The 26418-nt window shown below is 29.2% G+C and overlaps 1 protein-coding gene across 1 annotated transcript in view; it reads left to right on the plus strand.

Annotated features, from left to right (window-relative positions):
* LOC107467990 (receptor-like protein 4) overlaps positions 1–5187 on the plus strand; it is a 5639-nt gene extending 452 nt beyond the window's left edge. The window contains exons 2-8 of the mRNA XM_052254445.1: positions 1–827; positions 1286–1436; positions 2069–2140; positions 2669–2737; positions 3210–3287; positions 3932–4137; positions 4500–5187. The exon at positions 1–827 is cut by the window's left edge and continues 136 nt beyond it. Coding sequence (XP_052110405.1) covers positions 1–827; positions 1286–1436; positions 2069–2140; positions 2669–2737; positions 3210–3287; positions 3932–4137; positions 4500–4606 — 1510 coding nt within the window. The 3' untranslated portion in view covers positions 4607–5187. The remainder of the gene's footprint in view (positions 828–1285; positions 1437–2068; positions 2141–2668; positions 2738–3209; positions 3288–3931; positions 4138–4499) is intronic.
* The last annotated feature ends 21231 nt before the right edge of the window (positions 5188–26418 follow it).

Genomic DNA, 26418 nt, shown 5'->3' on the forward strand with positions numbered 1-26418 from the left:
CGACGCCAAGTCCCGCCCTCCTTCCTTCGACGTCTCTCTCTCCTCCACCATCCTCTTCAGCTGGCGCTCCCCATGGCCAGCCTCCACTGCCTCTGATGGCGCCTATGCCGATTTACTTGCATTCTCCACCGCCGTCCATAATTTCTCCGTCGGAGAAGCCACTATTGACCTCTGCTTCTACGGCTACGCGACAGACTCACCGGTAGTTTCCTCTGTCGAGCTCTTCGAGATCGATCCTGCTTCATACGACGCCGCTTCCACCGGAAAAGACGTTGTGCTGGTCAACTACGGCCGCGTCTCCTGCGGCTCCGACGAGCACTGGGGACCGGGATTTACCGCCGATGAAGACCGTTTCGGGAGGTCGTGGCAACCGGACTCCGCGTTCCGGATCTTGCCGGATAAGGAATCCGAGGCGCGCGTGGTGTTCACGCAGAACGACGTCAGTGGCGCTGATTTGAGCCCTAATTACTTCCCGATGAAAGTGTACCAGTCGGCGGTGACGGCGGAGGGCAATTTAGAGTACGAATTTACTGTGGACGCGAAGATGGACTACATGGTGTGGCTGCACTTTGCAGAGATCGATTCGAGCGTGAGGAAGGAAGGGGAGAGGGTCGTCGATGTGTTCATCAATGAGAGGAACGTGAGCAGGGTTGATATATACAAGGAGGTTGGAAGGTTCGCGGCGTTTGATTGGCACTACACTGTGAAGAATTTGAGTGACAGTTCTTTGAGGGTGAAGCTTGTGGCGGCTGTTGGTGTTCCTATCATCAGTGGCATTGAGAATTACGCATTGGTCCCCATTGATCCTTCCACTCTTCCTCAACAAGGTTTGTGTGTTTCTGCTTATTTTGCACAAAATTGTTTAGATTTTTGACATTGTTGCTGTTAATTCATTCGTTTGGCTCGAGCAGAATTTTGAAAATCAATCATGGGTATGATTGTTGAGTTATTCTCATTTAAGCATGTGCTATATATATCATGGATTTTGACAAGTGTAAAGCAAAGTATTTCTATTGTTTAATATATTGATGTTGATACACATGTTAAATGATGTTAATCAAGAATATTTATAAGAAATCACACATTGCTCAGTCACGTGAAAAAATCACAGAGGATCATTACTATAGTGAGCAACTAATAGTAAGTTCTCTACTTTGTTTATTAATTGTTGGAACGTATATTTAGTAAGTTGGGGATTGTTGATTGAAGACGAAGCAGAAAATAATTTTAGGGGTGGCTCACTGTGTCTGTGTTGACTTAACTTGACCGGGCTGGCATTTTGCAGCGAGTGCGATGAAAGCATTGAAAGAGTCGCTTCGAGTTCCGGGCAGAATGGGTTGGAATGGTGACCCTTGTGCTCCTACTTCTTGGGATGCTTGGGAGGGAGTCACCTGCCGGATGAATAAGGACAAAACGTCTCTCGTCATAAGTGCGATGTAAGCATCCAAACAAAGTTATATGTATTTGGCTTTATGCAACAAATATTGGTGCTGCTTATGCACGAGTCTTAGTCTTACTATAAAATCTATCTTAAAATTGTTATATCAATGAGATGCTGCTCTATGTGTAAGGTTAAAGGTAGAGAACAGAGGTTGGTTCCATTTGCTAAATATACAATTGGTTGGTCAATCTAAAGCATGTATGATATCTTGTAGCCATATGTTCATTCCATTAGAAAGGTTTTAATGCCTTTTTTCTGCGTATAGCATTTCCCATATACTCACTTTCCATGAGTTTCAATTCATTGAAGTACTAGTGCAGAGCACATAAGGTGTCTATTATTTGGCTGTGCCATTTTCCTTGCTTACCAATTATAGTGTAAAAACATTGTAGTTACCTTCTTAGCAATTGCTCTGCAAAATGACTTTTGGCTTATCAATTTGTATTCCTGCTAAAGGGTTTAATCCCTTCTCAACAATGGCTAATTCAAATCAATGAACCAGAAACAGAAATGGAAAACATTGAAATAACATGCAGATGCAGTTTCCTTTTTCACACTCGAGTTGTTTTCTCTCGTTTATTTTCCTTTCCCATTCTTTCTGAAATACTTTTTCAATTTTCATTTCAGAGATCTCGCCAGTCAAGGCTTGAAAGGATACATAAGCGACAAAATTAGTCTTTTGTCTGACTTGGTAAGCCTGTAAGTATCAGCTGCCACATGTTTTTATATACTACAAATCTAGAACTTCACGCGGATTACGTGTTTTGAAGTTTATATCATTCTATTATTTCTATGGAATGAGAAAAAATAATTAACTAAGAATTGTTATTTCTTCCCATGCTTAGTAGTACTCTGGCTTACTGGTTCCTGCAGTAGCCCTAATCTTCATTAGGCAATTACTTTTGTTTGTTTATTAGTAATTAGTAAGTTGGGTCTCAATTTTTTTTAACTTTTTCTATTTTGGGCCCTTGGGGTTGGGGTGGAGGATGTGCTTAATATTGACATTGGAATTGCTGACGTGTCCTAGTGAAAGGCCCAATCTTACATACATTTTCATCGTTATTGTTATATTCAGTGCATTTTTTGAGTATCTTGTAATTGGTAGGTTCTCTTTTTTTTTAAGATAAAATACTATTTCTGTTAGTTACACTTATTCCACTGACTTGGTTTTAACTAACGATCTGTTATCAATAATATTCTTTTTTTTAATTCTAATGTATGCTGTAGTGATTTATCCAACAATCAGTTGATAGGCTCCATACCAGATAGTTTAGCATCTTCAAGTTTGCAGCTTGTGTAAGCATCCTTATCCTTCACTTAGATAATCTCATAGTCATGACAACTAAACAATCGTTCTGTATCTATAATCATAGTCATGACAACTAAACAATGGTTCTGTATCTATAATCCTCGTTCTTTACCTTCTTCTGTTTGTAAGGCCAAGATGTGTTGTCCTTCCTCTAGTTTTTCCACTTATTTTCCCTCAATTTTGTGATCTGATATTCTGATTTCAACTTTCAAGTCATCTTTCCTAGTCATTTTGTTTTGTTAATTTGCTAGTATATTCTAAATATCAATGTATTTTTTCAGTATCTAGTGATTTTTCTCATTTTCTATTTTAGTATCTTATTACCACTTCAGCAGCCTTAAGTCCTTGACGTTTGGCATTGTTTTAGATTGTAATGTTTGATAGTACTTGACTTCTAGAGCAAGCTTATACAAGTAACTTATTTCAGTTTGTTTTTCTAATCCATCTTTTTTATGGCAGGCTATTAAACGATAATTTATTGGAAGGACGAGTGCCAGATCAACTTATTTCAGTTGGTGTGCATGGCGGAGCTATTGAGTATGTCACTTTAATCTCTTAGCTCTTCTCTATCTGGTTCTGCATAATGTGTATTCAGATGGAATATCTTATAACTTTGTGTATAGCATACTCCGTGTTTGGCCTATAATTGGGTCTATTTTTCTCTCTCTCATTCTCTCCCTCTCACTGTCTGTGTGTATATGTCAATATGTCATCCCTTATCGGTATTGAATGCTAAAATCCGCTTTATTCACCTGTTCTACATGAGGATCATTCTCTTCTGTCTCTCCATTATCCACGTTGCTTCTTCCTTCTTCTATGCTCTGTCCTTTGTGTGGCGTATGGCTATCCAAGTTGCATAATTCTTGTGAGCTGAAATAAATTTCAAGTTGTGTGGCTGCCTAGTTTTGCTGGAAAATATATGCTTATAAAGTGGCATAAATTGATTGTAACCCATGGAAAATCTCAGTTTTTCATCGTTGTTTCAGTTAAATTGCTCAGTTCAGGAAATTGGCAGCATTAGTTGTTCTCATACTATGCCTATTATAGCAGACAAAAGGGACAAAATAAATTCTCCGAAGGATTTGTGATATTGTAGATTTATTGAAGCTGCAACTAAATTGCAATTGTTTACAATCCCATGAGAAATAATCTTTAACAAATTATTTTGATATTTCATTCAGTCTCTCTGGGAACAAAGGGCTGTGCGGTGCACCATCTCTGCCTTCATGTCCTATGTTTTGGAATCATGGAAGATTATCTTCTCGTGGTAAAATTGCAATAAGCTTGTCCTGTGTTTTTGTTTTGTTCGTGTTACTGCTGCTGGTATATATCTACATCAGGAGAAAAAGAAATGACTATGACTTTGGCCTGCCCCACGAATTAATGTGTAAGAATTTTTCCTTCGAGATTCTGTTTTCATCAAGCATTGTTTATGGTATCATTCCTGATACTCTGTTCATACACGTTTATATATTCTGCATAATGTTCCTTTAGTTGCTTTACTAGACTAGTAGCTGCATGCATTTTTGTGTTACCCTTGTATTGCAGAATTTAAACTAATTCATATGGGATTTGCTTTTTACTGCAGTATTCTCTTCATATATAACTGCCCTTGGCATGAAAATTGAAATTGTAAACAAAGAGAAACAAATGGAATCATACGTCATATTTCTGTTGGCTTTCTCTACAAGTATTTGGTTTATGCAGAGTTTCTGGTATTAATTGTTCATTATTGTGCACCTTCTGCAGCATTAGCAGCCAAGAGAAACCGATACGTGAGGCAGAAATCATTGATGCTTCTTGAGCTCGAAAGTCAACATGCCAAGGGATTACCTTCACCTTTTACTCCACAATAACTATTTCTCAATGGAAATGGAAGATTGATATACGTAGTTTACGACTAAACATACACTATTACTGCTTAGAGAAACTTATAGTTATTGAATGTGGTTTGCAGCATCAATGCTGAGCCAAGATTTGATAGCAATCCAACTTTTGGAAAAGTAAAAAAATGGCTTCTGGGGTTGGCTTTTCTCCCAACAGTTTTTCTTCAGGGCAAGGATTCTGCGTGATACTTATTGCCATGCAGTGTGACACATTATTTCCTGAATCATCGTACAAAGTTGCAAAGGCATATTCCCAGTAACATCCAAATCCATCCTTGTTGTACCTTTTGATAAATACAAATAGGAAAAGAGTAACAACCCCATCAATGTACTATACAATTTGAGCCTCAAGATAGTGTCCACTTTTACCTGTTACATCAATACTGCTTGACTCTTAACACTGTATGCTGATTTATGTATTGTTGCCAAGCATCAGTCAGTGAGCGACCTACATTGTCCAATGTACTAGCAAGTTTTTCACACATTTATACCAAGTAAATATAATGAAAATTGCATGGATACAAGAACTTTGCCTTAGTTACTTCTACTACCTTTGTATTAAGAATGATTAAAGATTGCTAATAATTATATCTACGTCACTGTATTCAATTGTCAAATATGTCAAGAAAAAGGATTGAACAGTGTGAAGAGACAATAGAAGATCCATACGGTGTGTTTGTGTTTGTGTGTGTGAAATGAGATTAGCTGCATGTACAAACCAAGCAACAGACATTTGGTGAAAGAAGATGCGTTGCATAAAAGCTGACACTTAACCAAAAGCATAGAAAGTAGAAAATGAGAAAAAAAAAAATCTTAGAAGTAAGAAACAATTGTCGCAGCTTTAAATGATTCCACGTTTCGGCACTCAAAAAATTACATGTTACACTATACTCGGTCCATAAACACTAGTGTATCCGACAAAAATTAAACAGTGAAGCACATTCAACGATAAAAAAGGAGGCCAAATAAGACTCGAAAATCAATCTACATTGTTGGAGTTTCCAACGGGAGAGTATGAATGCATGAAGATACACCATGAACCACTTTGATGTTGACCGATCATTTTGTCTTTAGTTAAGTCGATTTATATAAGAATTCCTATAAAAATTATTGCTAGTCTCGAATAATCTATTTTTAGCACCAAAATTAAACGAAAATCAAACATATGAAGATTACGTATTAATATAATTAATGGTTCAAGTAGTGATATTAAAGTTTCTTCTAAAATAGCTGTCTCCCACATAGCATGCACCAAAAAAAGGGTTCTAGATGTTATTATTCCACATGATATCAAGTCATAAAGTCAATTATCTCATGCCTAGGCATCAAAAAATATGAAATATCAGATGGGTCAGATTTAGCAATATATAAATATAATAGTAATAATTGGCAATACCATTCCACTGAGTCTTCCCTCTATACATAAAAAACGTACGAAATACAAAATAAAAGTAATGATGTGGTATGTAGATAGTGGAAATTTGACTTTAAAGAGCATGCATGCAATGCAACGAGTTCATACATACACATATTGCTTTTAATTTTGTTTTGTTTATATTCATTATGCCTCAACTCATTGACTGAAAAGGACGAATTCAAATTTCAAATACACCAAGGAGTGAATAACTTAATCATCACCATTATTATTATAAATTATAATAACAATGTTGATCTAATAAAATAGCAAGAAATGTGCCTCGTAAACTTGAAACTCTGAAACCCATTTATATGTATATATATATATTACGCTTTTCTAATGCGTCAAAGTCTTTGGTGCGCTGGCTTAACTATGCAATTCCAATAATAACGTTCGGAAATCAATAATTAATTGATGAGTTAGGTGGAATACTGGAAATGATGTTATATTTGATTAATTGGTATAATTCAACTCAAGTCAGTTTTAAAATACTCTCCCTATACCCTTTATTACAAGATCTCTTGACACTCTTTATTTATAATAAAAGTTAGTTACACTATCATACTCTATAAAAAAAAAATAAACCCATTTATAGACTTTCGTTAATTCTCCCTTAATAAGTAACTGTTAATTTTACATTACTTTATACATATTAAATTGTGTTTTCTTGCCCTTTCAGTAATTATATGAATAGCAGTGCAAGCAATCCTCACTCTTAGAGCAGCATAATTAAAAAAGGGTTTAGTTAATACATATATTAAAATCTTAAATTTTTTATATTTTAAAAAACTTTTTATTTACAATTTTAACGTTTATACTAAAAACACAAATAAGTTAAATCCATTAAAAAAACAAGTAATAATGTACTTGTTGTTATAATCAATTATTTGGTGATTAGGCATGGATGGCCTAGTAGCTTAGGCAGCCGCTGAAAATATTTGTTGACTATTTACTTTAACTAATTTAATTAAAAGAAAAAGTCTAGGGGCCAGCAATTTTTGTGATTGTTAGCCATCAACTAGCCATCAATGATGATTTGATGGTGTGAGATTGGTGTGAGATTTCATCCAATGGCTCACCTTCCTCTGCTGGTTACATGCTGGCCAAAATTCAATAAAACTGCTGGCCCCTAGCACTGCTCTAATTAAAATTTGTGTGGTTAAGCGTTATCGTTGCCCAACACGACTTTTAAATTTTTTTTTTTTTTTTGCTTTTCTCCTTTCTTTCTGGTAAAGATTAATTATTACTTATTTAATATTTTCAACCGTTCAACACAAGTATGTTCCAATAAAAACCAATCCATATCCTCCTTAGCTCTAAAAAGAAAATAATCGCATCCAATTTATCGAAGGTGAATCCTCTCATTTTTTTAACTATTTAGTCTTTTATCATTTAATATTTTTTTTACATATTTTTTTAATCATACTTAAAAAATATAAAATAAAAAATTACACTTTATTAAATAATTTAAAAAAATTAAGAAGATTCATTCTCCAATTTATCAATCTTCTTTAAAACATAAAACCATCAAACTTTGCTGACCTTTTTTTTATTAGTTTTATTAGAATAAACCATTAAGAAAATATATACTACTACTACACAAGAGAAGTCGGTTTTAGCCATGGGAAAAAACTGTGTAATATCTGAAAAAATCGTGGCAATGGCATTTCTACTACGAATCAGGATCCGTGATTAGAGAAGGTGACGCTTTTTGTTTAGATACGTTTTTTTACTATCTCATAGTCTCACTTATGGGGCTAGCAAAGTAGCAAGATTTATATTACCCTGTGCTTACAATTCTATGTTCTTATTATAAACAATTATGGAAAGCGAGTGTAGAACAATACTAAACCCTGTGTTGACATGGTTGACCTCAAATCCATGCTCTCTCCATAAAAAGTCTCCTATAGTCGAACATACACTATACTCAATACATACATATAAGATATTCATTTTGGAAATTAAATTAAATTAAATTTTCCTAAAGAATTAATTATTTGTACAAATTGTAGCACACATTAATGATTTGGCAATTGGCAACTTGAAAAGAATTAGGTGTCAGATGACAACTATGGCAATGACCAAGTGATATGATAAGAAACTAAGAAAGTAATGAGGCTTTATCTATCTATCTACAAGAAAGACCAAACCAAGTCCAAGTCATGTGTGGTGTAATATATCAAACAATGCAACAGTTATAAATGGTGGCCAATTATGGCACCTAGCTCCCACTTGTCACAATTTTATTTGACTTTTATCCAAATTAAATTAAACACGTTTAATTTGTACTTCTTTTCATCATTATGCATGTTCTTGTATCTATCAGTTTTTTACCATTCCATCAAAATATTTTATTTTACCATTCAATAATAATTCTAAAAACAATTTTCATCAGAACTACCATTGTACAGCCAATATTTAACATAACAAAAAATCTAAAATTTTAAAACGAAAAACATCTGAATTGTTCTATTAAAATAAATATTCAAAATTCAAACTCAATATAAACTCATCTTTAATTAATTTCACGATGAACTTATTTAATAACCTTCTCTAATATTAACTGAAATCGGTTACTATAATATTAGTTATATAGATTTATTACTCATAATTCTATTTGTTTTAGGTATAGTAACAAGTGGGTTTCAGTTTTTTTTTTGTCATTTGTTAAGTAGGAAAGTTATGCAGAATTATATTAGACACTCTTATCTATTGCTTAATAAATTGATGCTAATTTTTATTAATTATGTGGACTTTAATTAATTTGAAAGACAAACACATCAAACACACAAACAAATTAAAGTGGCAAAGTTTTGAAAGTTAATTTGTTTGGAAGCTATTAAAATAGTAGAAATTAAATGAAGAACGTGTGGAAATAGCTAGGAATAGAATTCAAGAGCAATAAAAGTCCCAAAATTGTTTTTAAATATAAAAAATATAATATAAAAAAGGAAATGGAATTAAAATGGTTCTAAAGTCAATTAGAATGGAGTGAGATTCCATTTTTGATCAAGTCAGACACAGTGTAAGACGCCCAAGTTGTGATTCAATCTGTGGATCCAACCAAAAACCACCAAAGAAAATTCAAAATTATTCGTGGTTTTGGGAAAATAACAAAATATCAAATATTAAAGGCCTTTAGCATAATTCAGAAAAAACAATGGGTCAGTTGCACAATTTGATGTTGATCACTAATAATCTGACATATTCCATTCAACCAATGAGATCAGTTATGTTATCTGGCACATGGGTACATTAGGCCCCACTATAATAATTCTAGATCACTCCTTAATTAACTTAGCTTTACATCTAGCATACCCTAATTAACTGCAAATTAATTATTAGTCGTTTATCAACTAGCACGGTCAACATAAATAAATTATACCCACAGACATCTAGAAATCTATTATCTATTATATATTACTAATTTTAAAGGTAAAATATATTACATGTTATTCTTTTATTGCACTTGAAATCAAATCTTTTTCTCTAAAATTAAAAAACTCTCTCCTCTTCTCTCTTTTTTTTTTTCTATCTCTCTCATTCCTTCACTCACTCTATCCCTCTTATATATATCATTATCAATGACTAATTACAAATTTGACAATCAAAATATACAACATAACATTTTCACTCACTCTATCTCTCTCATTCTTCTTCTTTATCTTTCTCTCTATTTTCTCTCATTCTCTATTTTTCTCTACACAAAAAATAAAATTAACAACATAATATAATTTAAATACTTTATCTTTTTAATATATATTTTCACTTATTTTCTTTTAAATATTTGTTACATATAATTTTAAAATAATATTAATGTTGTGATTAGAAGTTAGAATCAAGATTTAATTATTTAAAAAAATGAGTTAATTTTATAACTATCAATATAATTTTTGTGTGTGTTAATATCTAATTATATTTTTATATATATAAAAAAATATTATTTTTAAATAGTAAGTATAAAAATTAATTATTTTTATTTGTGTAACAAATTTAATACCTAATCAAATATAAAAATATACACATTAAATTCTTTCAAATTTTAGATAACGAATATTAAAATTAAGTAAAAAAATTAAACTCTTTCATTTGAAAATAATAACTAAAAAACTTATTATTTAATTTTGTTTAAGACTCTGGTTTTCATAGTCAATAGAGACTTTTATCCCTTATAATCATTTTATAATAGTAGTTTAATACTATAAATTTTTTGTGTCATAATTTATAATATCAGAACCGACATAATTTTAAAAGATTTATATTTTCGTAATAGTATTACGAATAAAATACTAGTAGTAATAAAAAAAAGTGATATGCTTACTATTTTAGTAGACAAATTCGTTTGCGCCAATAATATAAAATGTTCATAATTATCTATATATGGTTTTTAAGCTAGTTTCCTTAATTAGCTTAATTATTATCGAAATAAGAATTTTACTAACATATGTTTTAAGAAGATATTTTAAAAATACTAGAAGATAAATTTTTTTATTAAATTTTAAAAAATATTATTATATTTTTAAAGTATATCCTTAATTAAAATACAATTTTTTTGTCTAAAATAGTATCTCCTAACTTGATAAATTAAGAATTAATCTATTATAAATAAGACAAAATTTAAATCTCCAACACTTACTTAAACGAACAAATAAATTGACCACCCAATTAATTCAAATTAATTCTAAAATACAAACTAATGAAATTTTTGAAATAAATATTGAGCTCTTAATAAATGAAGAGTAGGTAGTTTGTATGAAAGGTAACAAGAAGAGTGGCAGCAGGACTCTCCTTTTTTCCGAACAAGTGGGTGTGTGTGTGAGACACTATCCATTCATTATTTGTTGCTTTTACAAACAACAATACATTGCTCAGGGGACCGCCTGCCAGCTGGCTGCAGTATTTATTTCTTTAATTTTTAAGAATTTTATAGTACATATATTTGTACAAATTGTACAGATATTTTATTTTCATCACAATAATGATAAATATTAATTGTTTTCATATCAAAATGCTTCTTTTCAACTATTAAATAATAAATTATAAAATTTAATTTTAATAAATTATAAAAGTATTATTTTTTATTTAAAAATAATTTATTTTTTATAATTGTTATTTTTTTATAAATCACACTTTTAAAGTGTAACTAAACAAATATTTTCATAAAAAAATATTTTGAACATTTTCATTAGTATAGGTGTCGATCAATAATGTTGATAAGTGTTCTTCAACGAATTTAAGATTTAACTTGTTATTAATATTGAAGGCGTTTATTTTAATGAGCAAATTTTGTAGACATAATATTTGGTAAAGAATATAATTATTAATTACAGATCTATTAAAAGAATCTTGAAAGGTTTAATTCATTAAACTATTTACTTGAATATTATTATATAGATGATTGATAGTGAACATTTTTTGGCCGCTCCAGAAACTATAAAACATTAGTAGAGAGCTAGGCTGCAATATTAATGAGAAAAAAATGTGCAAAAAATGGTTGATTAGTTTTTTTCTATGATTTAAAATGTTAATTTTTAAGTGAATAAATTAAATTGCTTATAAATATATTACATACCACATAAATTTAGTAGTTTTCTTCTTTTTTTTCTTTGTTGCATGAAGTCAATAATTAAAGATGCATTTAGTTTGTATTTTTATTTTTGTGTCTATTTTTAATATTTTTTATTTTTTAATTTTGTAAAAAAAAATAAAAATAGTAAAAATAATATATTTTTACTTTTATTTTTTTCATAAATTTCAAAAAAATAAAAATACTAAAAATAAAAATAAAAAATAAAAACGTAAACCAGACACATCTAAAATTTTTTTTCTGTTTATCTTCAGATGTGATTGAAAAAACAAAAAACAATAGGACATGACATAAATATAATATGGCTGATGGAACCAGGTGAATTCACACCACATCGTGTTCCACGTTTCTATAAATATATAGTGTTGTTTCGTAAGTAAGCATATTAACTAACTCATTGACACAAAAGTATACATATTTGCTGAGACAAAAAAAATGTCAAAAAATTCACTCCATTTCAAACCAATGAAGTGAAAAAAAGAAAAGAAAAAAAATATATTTTATGGTAGATTTTATTTCAGTACTTTTATAATTAAGAAAATCTGATTCAATCTTAAAAATTATATTAATTTAAAAAATAAAAAATTTCTTACATTTATAAACATTAAAAAAAATCAAACAATTAATCTTTACGTTCAAATCATTTAACCAACCAAATAATTTTAATTTAATTTACTTCTACGCACTATTATTTAAGGTTTCAAAATGTTAACCCGCTCCCTTAATTAAAGTGGATTCAAAATGCTAATCCGCTCTATTTTATGGCGGATTGGTAAGTTGGCAGGCTAATCCGTTTGATTCTATTTTTTTTTTGAAAAATAAATTCATTAAAATTAACCAAAAATAATATTTAAAAAATTAAATACAAATAAAAAATAGTCAAATTATAATATAATTTTGCACTATTTTTTTATTTTTAACTTTAATAAAATTATTTAAAATAATATTGGTCAATAGAACCATCTTTATTTTAAAAAATAAGTCACATAATTTGAACATATATACGAAATTATAAAATAAAATAAATAAAGTCACATAATTGAAACATATATACATAATTTGGCAAATTCGACCCACATTTTTTAGTGAGTTCGACCCGTTTTGCCACCCCTGCTATTATCTCTAACAAACTTTTGAAGTAACGCGCAAATATATAACTGCCTTTTTCAACCGTATTTCGTTTTCTTTTTTGAATTTTCTCTGCGTTTTCAGCATTTTCTACGTTCTTTTCTTCCTTTACGTTCTTTGCATTCTCTATGTTCTCTTCGTTCTTTGCATTCTCTTCGTTCAAGATCAATGCTCTTTTATCTTATTTAAAGATTTGGATCAAATTTTTTGAAATCAAGCAGTGAAATCAGGTTTGAACAAGTATTTGGTTTTCAAAGGCAAATGAATTATTCAAGTTCAGACTATCAATTGAACCAGAGCGAATTGGATGATTATTTTGAATCGAATCAAGTGGCTGAAGTGTGGTTCGAATCAAGTTAATGTAATTCGATAGTAGTTTATGATCCTTTAGTTGAATAATTTCAGTGTAAAAACTAAGAAATTTATGTGTTATTGTTAAGAAATTCCGGTATTATTTATTCTAATAAGTTCTGTATAATTTAAAACTCTTCCTCTTCTTCCGTCTCATCTTCTGCTACTTCTTTTTCTTCTTTTTCATCTTTTTTATCATCGTCTTCTTTTTTTCTTATTCATTTTTTTCTTCCTGTTTGACCTTCTCATGTTTCTTCTTAGTTTACTCTCTTAGCAAAAATAAAAACAAGAAAAATCAAACAGAAAAGAAGAAAAAATACATAATGCTGTAGAATTACAAGGAAGATGATGAACTTATATTCATTCAACTAAATAAAATTGTAATGAATTACAAACACATTCATTCAAATCTAATATGAGAAGTAATATTTCTAAAAGAAGAAATAAGAGCAACAGAAAAGAAAAAGAAGAATACAGCATTAAACAAGACATTTTGTATTTTTGTAGCAAAATTTCAGTGTAAAAACTAAAAAATTTATGTGTCATTGTTATAAATTTTCGATGTTATTTATTCTGATAAATTCTGCATAATTCAAAACTCTTACTGTTTCTCCTCCTCATCTTCTGTTGCTTCATCTTTTTCATCTTTTTTTATCATCATTATCTTTTTTTTCCTTATTCGTCTTTTGCTTTTTGTTTTACCTTCTCATGTTTTTTCTTGGTTTTTTACTCTTTTAACAAAAATAAAAATAAAAAAAAATAAAAAAAAGAAGAAGAAATATATAATGCAGCAAAATTACTAGGAAGTTGATAAACCTACATTCATTCAACTAAATAAGATTGTAATACATTATAAACATATTCATTCAAGTTGAATACGAGAAGCAATGCTCCTAAAAAAAGAAATAAGAGCAACAAAAAAAAGGAAAAAATACAGCATTAAAGAATACATTTTTGTGCTTTTGTAGTAAAATTTCAGTGTAAAAACTAATAAATTTATGTGTTATTGTTAAAAAATTTCGGTGTTATTTATTCTGATAAGTTCTGCATAATTTGAAACTCTTTCTCTTTCTCCTCCTAATCTTTTGTCGCTTATTCTTCTTTTTTATCTTTTTCATCATCAACATCTTTTTTCTTATTCATCTTTTTCTTCTTGTTTTATTTTCTCATATTTTTTTTATTTAACTCTCTTAACAAGAATAAAAACAAGACAAAATCAAACAAAGAAAAAGAAAAAATACATAATATTGTAAAATTACTAGGAAGATGATGAATCTACATTCATTCAACTAAATAAGATTGCAATACATTACAAACATGTTCATTCAAGTCTAATATGAGAAGCAATGTTCCTAAAAAAAAGAAATAAGAGCAACAGAAAGAAAGAAAGAAAGAAAAAAAGAAGAAAAAATATAATATTAAAGAAGATATTTTTATATTTTTGTAGCGAAATTTCTGTGTAAAATAAAAATTTTATGTGTTATATACTGTTAAAAAATTTTGGTGTTATTTCTTCTTCTTCTTCTTCTTTCATTTTTTCATAGTTGTTTTTATTTTAACCTTTTAAAAGGGATAAAACCAAAATAAAGAGAAGAAAAAATTAATACGGTAAAATTACTAAAAAGAAAAGGAAGAAAAATGCAGCAACAACAACAATAATAAAAGAACGATGATAAAGAAAAAATACGTGAAGAAGAAGAATGTAAAAAAAAAACGCAAAAAAAAGAAAAACCATAAAAATATAAATATTTACGTTCACGTTAATTACTGAAGAGTTGGAACGTATATTTATATTTTTACTAATAAAAATAATTTTTGTTAAATTTAAACTAATTATCAAAATCTTTTGGATTTGTAATTTTTAATTTGTTTGTTATAAACTTATAATGTGATGACGATGTGGCACTTCTCAACAAATAAAATAATAAGAAGTATAATAAACTCTTAAAATTAATGGGGTTAAGTACGATTTTAGTCCTAACGTAGAGGCTGAACATTTATTTTGTTTTTGACTTTTTTTTCACTATAAAATGGTCTCAAAAGTTTCAGTTTAATTTAATTTCGTCATCTTTACCAAATTTTTTATTTTTTTACCATTTTACCCCTAACTAAAAAATTAAAAAAAAAAGAAAAAAATTAAAAAAGAGGGAAGAAAACACGTAAAGGGGAAAGAGGGAAGGGAAAACGCGAAGGGAGAAGACGGGGGAAGGAGATTTCGGGAAGAAGAGGGGGAAAGGAAGGGGAAGGGCCCTCGCAGCCGCCGCTCTTCGCCGCCGTTGCCGCTGCTCCACGTCTTTCGGTCCTCGTCATCTCCGTTGGATCTCACCGCCAGATCTCGTCATTGCTCCTCTTTCTGGCTCGACGTCGCGCCAGCAGATCTGCGAGGGTGGACATTGTGCGCTCGCCGTTTTTGCTCCCCCTCCTTGCTCGGTCGCCAGTCATCGCTACTCCTCGCCGGTTTCTGATTTCTTCTGGTTCTGTTGCTTCTGCTTCTGATTATTAATTCTTCTGGTTTCTATTCTTTTGTTGTTGTTCTTCTAATTCTCTTATCAATTATTTTTTCTGATTTCTGAGTTATGGATTTTGTTTTTCTAAGTTTTGGGTTCTGAGTTTTGATGATGATGATGATTTTCTAAGTTATGGGTTCTTGTTGTTCTTTTGTTGTTGTTGTTCTTCTGCTTCTAGCTGCTTTTGTTGTTGTTGTTCTTTTGAGTTTAGATAATTTTCTGAGTTTTGATAATGATGATGATTTTCAGAGTTCTGAGTTCATTGGTGTTGCTTTTGTTCTGTTTCTGCTTCTGTTCTGCTTCAGCTTCTGGTTTAGCTTCTGCTTTTGGTTGATTTGGGAAAGAAGGGAGAATGGTATTTTTGTCCGAAAGACAATTTTAAAATAAACTGAAATTTTCAAGATTATTTTGTAGCGAAAAAAATACAGAAATAAAATAAATGAAAAGTATATGGAACCAAAAAGTTACGAGTCAAAAACTAAACAAAACCACATTAATTTATATTAATAATTAATTAATTTTAAATTTTTTAAATTCAAAATTTAAATCTTAATTAAAACCTAATTAAAACTATAAAAACTTTCATCTTCTCTCTCATATTAACCTACTCACCTCAAACAATCACACACACAAATCTCTCTCCCTCTCTTAGGCTCTCTCTGCCTCCTTACTGGAACCCACTCCTCTGTAACGAAGTATGTGCTGCAAATTACACACTTGATCTTAGTCAAAAGGAATTTTTAAACAATTACATAAATATAAAAAAAATATTCATTTAATATGAAAAAAAATATCCTAATACTTAACAAAAGAAATATTCAGTTATAATTTAAAAAAAATTATAAAATTTTAAAAAAATAGAGACATTCACATTTATAATAAAAAAAATTTGAAATATATATAAAAGAACATCCATTTAGTATGAAAAAGAAACATTCTGATACTTAATAGAAGCATCTATATATATTAACTCGTAGAGATTTTGAATTCACTCAAATATATTTGGCTGATTTTTAACTAATATCCTTTTGATTTCCTAATATTACTCTAAAATAAATTTTTAACTTTTATATTAGAAATCAAAATCGTAATTAACCCAACTAATGACTTGAGGTGCACTAAACAGCTATACCCCATGGCGGTGTTACGTGCCAGGCTATATATCTGTTGATTCAATTTCCAAACAGCAACTTAAAATAATAAATTAAATGAAATATACACAACAGTTTTCTTTACTTGGAAGTGAAAGTAGCATTATTACCGGGAATCCTGGACAGTTTGTTTAATCTTATTGATTATATCATGTTTTTTTTTTTAGTATTGATTGGTTATACAATGTTATTGAATACTTTAAAAAATTTCTCTTGAAAAATAATTACTAGATTAACTACTCTATTCTTTTACACGTATATTCAAGTCATTCTGCATACGATGCCTACCTTTTTAATTTTAATTTGTTCAAAATAAATTTCACGATTTTTATTTTGTTTTATTTATTTATTTATTTAAAAAAGAGTTAGGAAAGAGAATTTCACAATGTGATTTGTCGATGACCTTAGAACTTAGAAGGAATAACAAAGAGGATTTTTTATTATAAAATAAAAAATTATTTAAACTTTAAATTTCAAAATACATTTCTTTTGGCATTTTAGATAAATTTGTTGCACTTTCGACAAACTCTATTATTTTTGTAAAGTTTGTCGCACTCCTATTGAACTTCTAGTTTCATATGAAATTTGTCGAGTTAATACTCAAATTGGCCCCTAAAATTTGATCCTCGACTCAATTTAGCTCTCAAGGTTTCAATTAACTCTAATTGTACCCTGAAATTTTACCCCGCGCCTCAATTTGGCCCTTCCGTCGTTTTTCATCACCGGAAAGCTGACCTGACAATTTTGATAGACACTTGGCACCCTAGCAATTAGATGACGTAGCAAAATATTTGAAGGCATTAATTTAACCCCTAAAAATTTCAAATAAAACCTAAAAGTTCCAATTTTCCCAAATCGAAGAGTGTCTCCAATAGGTGAGAAGAATGTTGAGAAGCAGCAACCAAAGCTCATGTAGCTCTATTCAAATTAGAACATTAAGAAGGAAAGTTAAAGATACGGTATAATCCCCATTTACTCAAACTTCTTCTAATATTTTTACCAAAAGAGCACATTCTTCCATTTAACAAATTGATATGCAAAGAGTTGAAGTCAACTAATGTTAATGAAACACATATTAGGATAAACACAAGCTTCTTGCAGAAAATTTAAGAGAATGATTCTTAAAAAATAAAATAGACTCTACTTTAATCATTAAGTCAATCCTTCCTCGCAAATTCCAACTAGTAATCACACCTTTAAAGTTCATGTATAAAAGTAGGATTCTTTTATCAAAATTATATTCTTCTTATGATCATTACATAATGTAGTACTTCCTTTCTCCTATATCAGTACTCTTGTAAACAATAGTACAAAAAAGAATGAAAGCAAAATTGTCATGTGTGTTCATCGATGCAGACAATGTTCAACACATAAAATACTTTATTTTTACAAGAAATTACCCAATCAACAATTAAATAAAAATGGGATATGAAGGAGTAAAATTGTTATTTTAAAATAGAATATAAAGAATCAAAAACTGCTCAAACGGACAAAGAATTGAACGATTCAGTTGATCACAGTCACACACATGCAAAAAAATTAAACCCTAACATACAAAAACTCTATCATCATCAACAACCATACTCAACCACATTCTCCCAAAGTTTCACTGATGAAGTAGAGTGAAAAAAAAATGAAAAACAACCCACAACTAACATATTGAGAAAAACAGAGCACGGTAGTTGAGAGCATCGATTTTGTTACTAACCTGTTTTTCAAAAGATGACTCTCAAGTAATTAATCTTCACAATGGGGGTAGAAACAAGTAAGAAAAGCTTCAAAGCTCCATTACTGCGATATCCATGGTGCTTCTCTGACGGGAAGGAAAACGAGGGGAAGAGGAAGAAGAGAAAGGGTCAACTGGGTTTCACCTTTGAAGTGGTTAATGTTTGGATTTTCATTTAATCCCTTTCTAAGGTGAACGACGTCGTTTCTAAAGATTTTGGCGCCAATAGTAAAATAGCGTCGTTTTGAGACTGCCAGGTGTCATTTAAAATAGTTAGGTTAGCTCTCCGGTGACAGAAAACAACGGAAGGGCCAAATTGAGGCGCGGGAAAAAATTTCAAGGTACAATTAGAGTCAATTGAAACCTTGAGGACTAAATTGAGTTGGGGGACAAATTTTAGGGGCCAATTTGAGTATTAACTCGAAATTTGTCTTATAGTTTTACCAAATTTTGAGCTAGGTCTCTATATTTTTTTTAATTGAGTCATTGTATCCTATCAAATTTTATAACTAAATTCTTGCTATGACAAAAATATTGAAATTAATATAATATTCTATTAAACAAAATAATATGCCTAACACTTAACTAAATATTCTCTTCCGCTAATTTTAACGTTTTTGCTATGATAAGGACCTAATTACAAAATTTAATATAATATAAGAATCTAATTGAAAAGAAAAAAAATATAAAAATCTAACTAAAAATGATGTAAAACTATAAGAACCGTCAGACTAATTAAATCTTTATTTTACATAAGAAAAGAATTATTCTCTCTATCTATGAAGACTAACGATACAACAATAGAAGGTTCTCATCGCTGTCCATCGTTGGCAGAGTGGTGGTCCTCTTTCTCTTTGCCTCCCGTTCTCTTCCTTTTTCTACTCTCGCTCTCCATTCACCTACTTTTTATTTTCTTTTTTCCTACTTCTCCTCTCCTTCTTGGATTTTTTAAATAAATAATTTGTAGAATCATTACAAAAATACGTAACATGTCTTATCTCGTTTACAGTGTATATGTGTAAACTTATCTATAGTCGAAGCATGGCTGAACGGTGATCCCGTGGTCCTTTGTAAATCGTGCCTTCTAGCGATCATACCAGTCGACAAGTCTCTCAGGCCACCAGACATCCTCGCCTCATCCTGTGAATGTCAGGAACCTGTCGACGTTAACTGGAGCCTCAGGTACCGGCTGCTCGCCATTAAATTGGCGCATCACCCAGTCATCTTGGTGAAACTCGACAATGTTAAAGCATACGAGAGTAACAACAGACATCCATGTCTCTACTCTACCTCATCTAGCATCCATGACGGATACATAGCCTGCAATGTAGGGTTGTCATACAACGTCCGCACAAACTGCAACATAAGTTGTGAAGTAATCATCATTGATACAAGCAAAATTAAAGGATAAGTAATTCATGGAACTACAAGAGAGTAAAATCTTATTGCTAACCTCATTCATCAGTAACTGATCTAACGACAAACACCATCGGATAACTCTCTGCACTTGTGCTGGTCCCTATTCTACTGCAGTAACCCTATCAACTTGTGAACAGTTGCAAGAATAACACGAATTCAATTTATGGAACATCATAATGAATTACAAATTTGAAACACAAGTAAACCATAAAAGGATGGTTACCTCGCTGCCATAGAGTACATGTAAATCTGTCGGTCAGGTGGACACCACTGCAAAAATTTTTGGTATATCCAAGGCATTAATAGCGGAGTGTAGCCAGCTATGTCTGTCGTGCCTTAGTGTGCTGCAGAGCACAGAGAATGGTAGATCTATGCAAGTATCGCCAAACTCCAAGACAGACCACGGCACGTCTGAAAGTCGGCAAATAGTGGTAGTCACCGGAGATAGACCAGATTGTTTGACTTGTCCGTCATCAGGTAACCATCAATCAGTAACATGATGTAATACCTTGCATACTATTGGAAGGTGTTTGAATTAGTGGTATCGGGCATATATCGGACTCGCTCTCGAAACTATGTCATCTTCAATGAGAAAGACTCCTTTCTCTGCGCCTCTTGCTACTGAACCATTAGAGGTCTGTCACCAAGTAGTCGCTCTACCAACTCCCAAGTCTCGATATCGTAGCATTTATAGAAATCATGGAAGCATCCCCAATTGGCTTCCCATGTGCGCATAGTTCGAGATGGTACGCAACGTCTTGCAGGGTGATGATGCACTCACCTCACGACAGATGAAACTGTGGATCTCCGGACGCCAGCACTCCACGAATGACATGGTCAGGGAATTGTCAAAGACGAAGTCCTTGAGAGACACCGTGTTGCCGAAGCCAGCCTCCCTCAAATACGGGACGTCTGGTGGTGCAAGTGTGTGACTCACTCACTGAAAAAGAAGTAGGCAAGGCCTCTGACAAAAAATAAATTATCAAAATTAGAAAAATAAAATTTTCATAAAGATTAACATAACAAAAACTGAGTTAACTATTATATACATTTATCTAATAAAAATTTACAAATATTACTAACTGAAGTTATTTAAATAAAATTTTTTACGTTAATAATTACTAAGTTAATTATTAAACATCTCCTCAATACGTTAATTAAAATAAAAATATTTACTAAAATAATTAATAATCTAATTAACAAACTTTTACTTAATAATTTAATTTAAGCAAAAACAAAATTACATAATTATTTACTTAAAAAATAACTTTTACTTGGATGGTTAATAACTAAACTAATAAATTAAGAAACATATAATTAATAAATTAACTTAAAAAATATCTACCACAATATTTAATATCTAAATTAATAATTACGTGCTTAATAACTTAATTACAAAAAAAATTAGAACCATATTCCTAAAATCGTACCTTATCAGTGAATCATTGCTAACGATATATTCAGCCATTTAAACAATAAATTATATACTAATTCCTGGCAAGTATTATAACCATGACTATATATATATGCGATAACATAAACGTGACAAAAATAACAAAACTAACTATGAAGTCGGCTGTCCCGACGACGTGTCATGTCGCGTTCAGTCGATTGATATCCGGATTACATGCATCTGTGCGTGCCATTTTAAAGTTACTCAATAATATGGTTAGAAAAGGATAGAATAGAGAAAAATAGTCGAAAAATTGAAAATGAGAACTGAAACGTTGTTGTTAACGACATGTATATATAGGTCGCCCCAAATCTTATCTCGTTTACAGTGTAAACGTTACACATATCTTATTTACATATACACATATTATTCGATCTATTTTATTTACACGGTAAACAAGATAAGACATACTATATATTTTTATAATTATTTTATAAATTATTTATTTTAGTAAATAAAATATTTTTTTATTTATTAAAAAATCCCTTGTTTTTCTAGTTGTCTTTCTTTCTTTCTTTTTTTTTTACTTGCTTTTCTCCACTTACCTTTTCCTCTCCGATTCTTTTTCTTCTTTTTGTTCTCCTTTCTATTTATGTTGTTGATTTTATTTCTAAACTTATTTCTATTTTAATTTTTTTAAATTTTAAATTTTACATTTAAATCTCAATAATCTTCTTATGGTTTATTTTTCTCTTTTTATAATTGTAATGCTTTTTTTATGGATATTTTGACTTTAATAGTACATAATTTTTAAATTTAAAAAAAATATTATATAATAAATTTTTTTCAAATTTAAAAATATTGAAATTTATTTTAAGAAGAAAAACAGATATTCCATTATATTGTAGTACATCTGACATCTGTGCAGATTTAAAAAAATTAATTTTATTATTTTTGTTTTTACTATTTAAAATTTTTTAGTATCATACTAGTAGCGGAGCCATATAATAGAAAAAAGACAATAATACTCTTAATTTTAATTTTTTATATATAAATTATATATAAATTTTAGTTTAATTCTTCTTAAAATTTTATTTTAATTTTATTTTATTGTATAAATATTTTTGGTCTTCTTTAATATTTTATTTAGTTCTGCTTCTACATCATACTGAATATTTATTTTTTTTAAATAAAAAATCTTATATAAGTTTTATGCTATATGTAATAAGTACGATTTTACTTTTCTATGAACAAAAGTTGTTTCATTTATTAAAACTAAAATTCCTATTATATAATATAATACATCAAAGAAAATGATTTATCCTCACTTTTTAGAAGATACTCGAATAACAATGGACTTAGAAGTATATATATCAATTATTTGACAAAATTATGAAATAGTTGATTTGAGTCGGGAAAATATTTTTATGCAATTCAAATTTCAAAATATAAAGTGTGTTTAATTTGTTTTCTTTAATTATTATCCATCCGAATTATTTCACTAGATATATGAGAATTTAATGTCCCACGGGCCACATATATTAACCCACAGCAATACTTCACGTATGGTCAGATATGGATCGACTTTATAATTTATATCAACTATCTTACATGTAGATTAAAATTAATTATTAAAATTAGTTATTAACATAAAATATATATTAAAAATAAATTAAATTATATATTTATTTTCACTAGTAATTCATTTGCAACTTGGATGAATCCAATTTAAGGCCTTGAATCCTGACTCTTATCATGTATGTAATAAAAGATACTCTTGGCCATTTGCCATTTTATGATTGGTCTAACGTATAATCGAAATCCTTTCTTACCAATCTCCATTAAGATTTGGGGTCCGATTCGCACCCCAATGCTAGGTGTGTTTCTATTTATATACAGAAACGTTTTTCGCAACTCATTCCAGAAATTCACATCCATAATTATTCATAGTACAAGTTTAACCTACTATGTTAGATATATAATAATTTAATTTTTTAGAATAAGTGATTTTATGAGATAAGCTCGTTCAAATTATAATTTTGATCCCACACATGCCGTATAAAACAATAATAGGTAGGGCTGTATATAACGAGTTGTATTTAAGTTGTTTAGATAGGTGGTAGAAATAGCAAAATTGAATTTATGAGAAAAATTAAAGAATTAACAGAATTTATTATTTTTTAGTCAATATTTTTATTTATTGTCACAGTTTAATAAAATATTTTTAATTCACACTTTTATATATTACTGATTTTTTTATCATTTTTATATATATATGACACCAGGTTTCAAAACAAAATGGCATCTAAATAGGTACCTTTTTTTCAACTCAATTATATATCTATATATGTTTTTGACGATCGAAATTGAAGGGAAGAAATGTAATTGGTTGATTGGTTAATTAGATGGACGAATTTGATTGAGACAGGAACGAGCGAGGGCTAAAGTACTAAACCATGGGCAATAATTTTTGTCCGTACCATTTTTTTCAAGAGGCAGAATATACCATTAATTGGTCACAAATATGAAATATCCAGCATGCATGGATCAAGACATAATTTTTATTTAAAAAAAAAAAGATTCTTGTATGCCATAATTGAAAAATTCTATTAGTGGAATTATCCTGATATTAGAAGGGGAGAGGAAAGTAAGGGTCCACAAATTAAACACACAAAAGAACCAAAACCAAACCAAGAACCACTGGCCAAAACCAAACAAAGAACAACTGGAAAAAAAAAAAAAAAGAAAAAGAAACTAGAAACCAGTAAACCACCATCTTGGGCGCTCGGTTTTAGGTCAAGTTGTGTATATGTGGGTCCATCAATCTATGTATGTCAAGGTTCAAAGGACTCGTCCGTACACAAATGCTCCAATAATAGTCCAGTATATTATCCTATTTCGATATTAGAAAACAATTAATTTTATTTAACTATTAGTTAATAATTTTTTATTTTTATATATTTTATTTATTACAAGCAAGTGGTTCTTATCAGTAGGTCTCCGCACTCTGTATAATCTGTATGACTGTGTCTCTATATTAAGTATGTAATGTCACATTTAAGTACCTTGCAATTCTTAGAGAAAATTTAGGACATAAATATTTTTATTAAAATTTAATAAATATTTAATTAATAAAAAAATAAATAATTTTATATTGTTAAATATAATTTTATATCATTAAAAATATTAATAATAATTAATTAATAATTATAAACTATAAAATTTACTGACTTTTTTAACATTCTTCTTTTAACAATTTGTATAAGATATAGCGGTTAATATCCTAATATATATTCATTTACTATTAGTTGCAAAAGATGAAATTTGAGTACTATTTTTTTAATTAAAATATTTTTTTGGTAGTGATATAGTAATGTAACTCATTTTTTATTTAGGTAAATCCGTAAATACAATAGTGTCTAAAAAGTAGTATCTATTTATTAAAAAAATTAAAAAATAATATTTAATTTGAAGATATAACAATAAATAAATTTAAAAAAATAAAACTTACTACAAAAGATACGTTAGGCAAAATTTAGGCACCAACTCATAAGCACCATAAAATTGACCTTAAAATTTTATATCTAAAAGGTCTAGATTTTAGTTATTGGTGAATTTTAAAAGTAAAAAATAGTATAAAGTAAAAAAAATTAGAAAAGAAAATCTAAGAAAAATCTAACAAACCTTAAAAATATTTTTTTAAAGAAGTGTGTTAGAGATATAAATTTTTATTTATCTCTTTTTATTAATTTAAACTTTTGAAAAAAGTAAGTTTACGATACTTTTAATAATTTCTTTTAGTAATAGATTTTAGAATTAGTGCATAAAATAAATATTTAATTAAATATATGAAGTACAGATACTTCACTGAGTTGTTATATTTACGTGTCAAATATATTTCAGACACGACACTCATCAACACTCGTCCAACACGTGTGTCTGCTATGTTCAATGTTGTCTTAATAAAAAATAAAAAATTCTACTCCAAACATGTTTGAACACACGTAAATACTATTACGTATCAATATATCCAACCTTATTCTTAACATATATTTTTAAAATAAATTTAGATATAGTATATATTCTTATTTATTAAAACAAAAAATATTTTAAATATTTTATAAAATTAAAATAAAATATTAAAAATAATTAAAAATTTTAATTTATATTTTAATATCAATAAAATATCATAAAATTAAATAATCAAAACTCTAAAATGTAAAAAAAAAAGATTAGAAATGAAAAAACCTAATTAATGTTACCATGAGTAAAATTACGACGACGACCGAATGTAATACGTAATAGATCAAACCGCGACTCTTAGCAAGGGGATTAAAAGAACAATCGTACTACCAAATACTAAAGATAAGTAACCAAATTAGTCATTAGTATAAAATTAAAAATATTATTCATCTACTAAAATTAATAACTAATATATTTATGTATAAATATATATATATAATTTAATTTATTTTTAATGTATATTTGTATTTTAATATGTGTAGTCAGGGACGGATCCAGAAATAATATTATAGGGGAGCCAATAACGCATATAATATTAAAAATTATGTAAAAAATTATATAATATAAGATGTATTACAAAAATATATCGACAGAGAATATATTTTAAAGTAAAAAAAATATGTGTATACTTTTTACTAACGAAGTGGTCGATTTTTCGTATTATAAAATTCACCGATAATGGAATTTGTGTCAAATTTTTCAGTAATTTTCTTTTCAATATAATTAAAAGACAATTAACAAGAAATTCATCTTTTATTTTGTTTCTAAGTTATTTTTCACAATATTCATAGTTAAAAAATATTTCTTAATTGTAGCAGTTGAAACAGAGAGAATTAATATCAAATGAATAAAAAAAGACGGCCACAAGAAGAAAAAGAATTAACTTTATGAGATTTAAAAATTTTTATTTAATTAAAAAATATTAGTAATAATATCTTTTCAGATTTCTTTAATATTGTTACTTACTTTTTAGATATTAAAAATTATTAATATTTAAATTAGACTGGACTTTTATTTATATTAGACTAAATATTAAATATTTTTTTTAAAAAAATTAAATTATACATAATAACTTATTAC

The sequence above is a fragment of the Arachis duranensis genome, chromosome 9 (assembly GCF_000817695.3).
Source record: "Arachis duranensis cultivar V14167 chromosome 9, aradu.V14167.gnm2.J7QH, whole genome shotgun sequence".
In the NCBI taxonomy this organism is placed as follows: Eukaryota; Viridiplantae; Streptophyta; class Magnoliopsida; order Fabales; family Fabaceae; genus Arachis; species Arachis duranensis.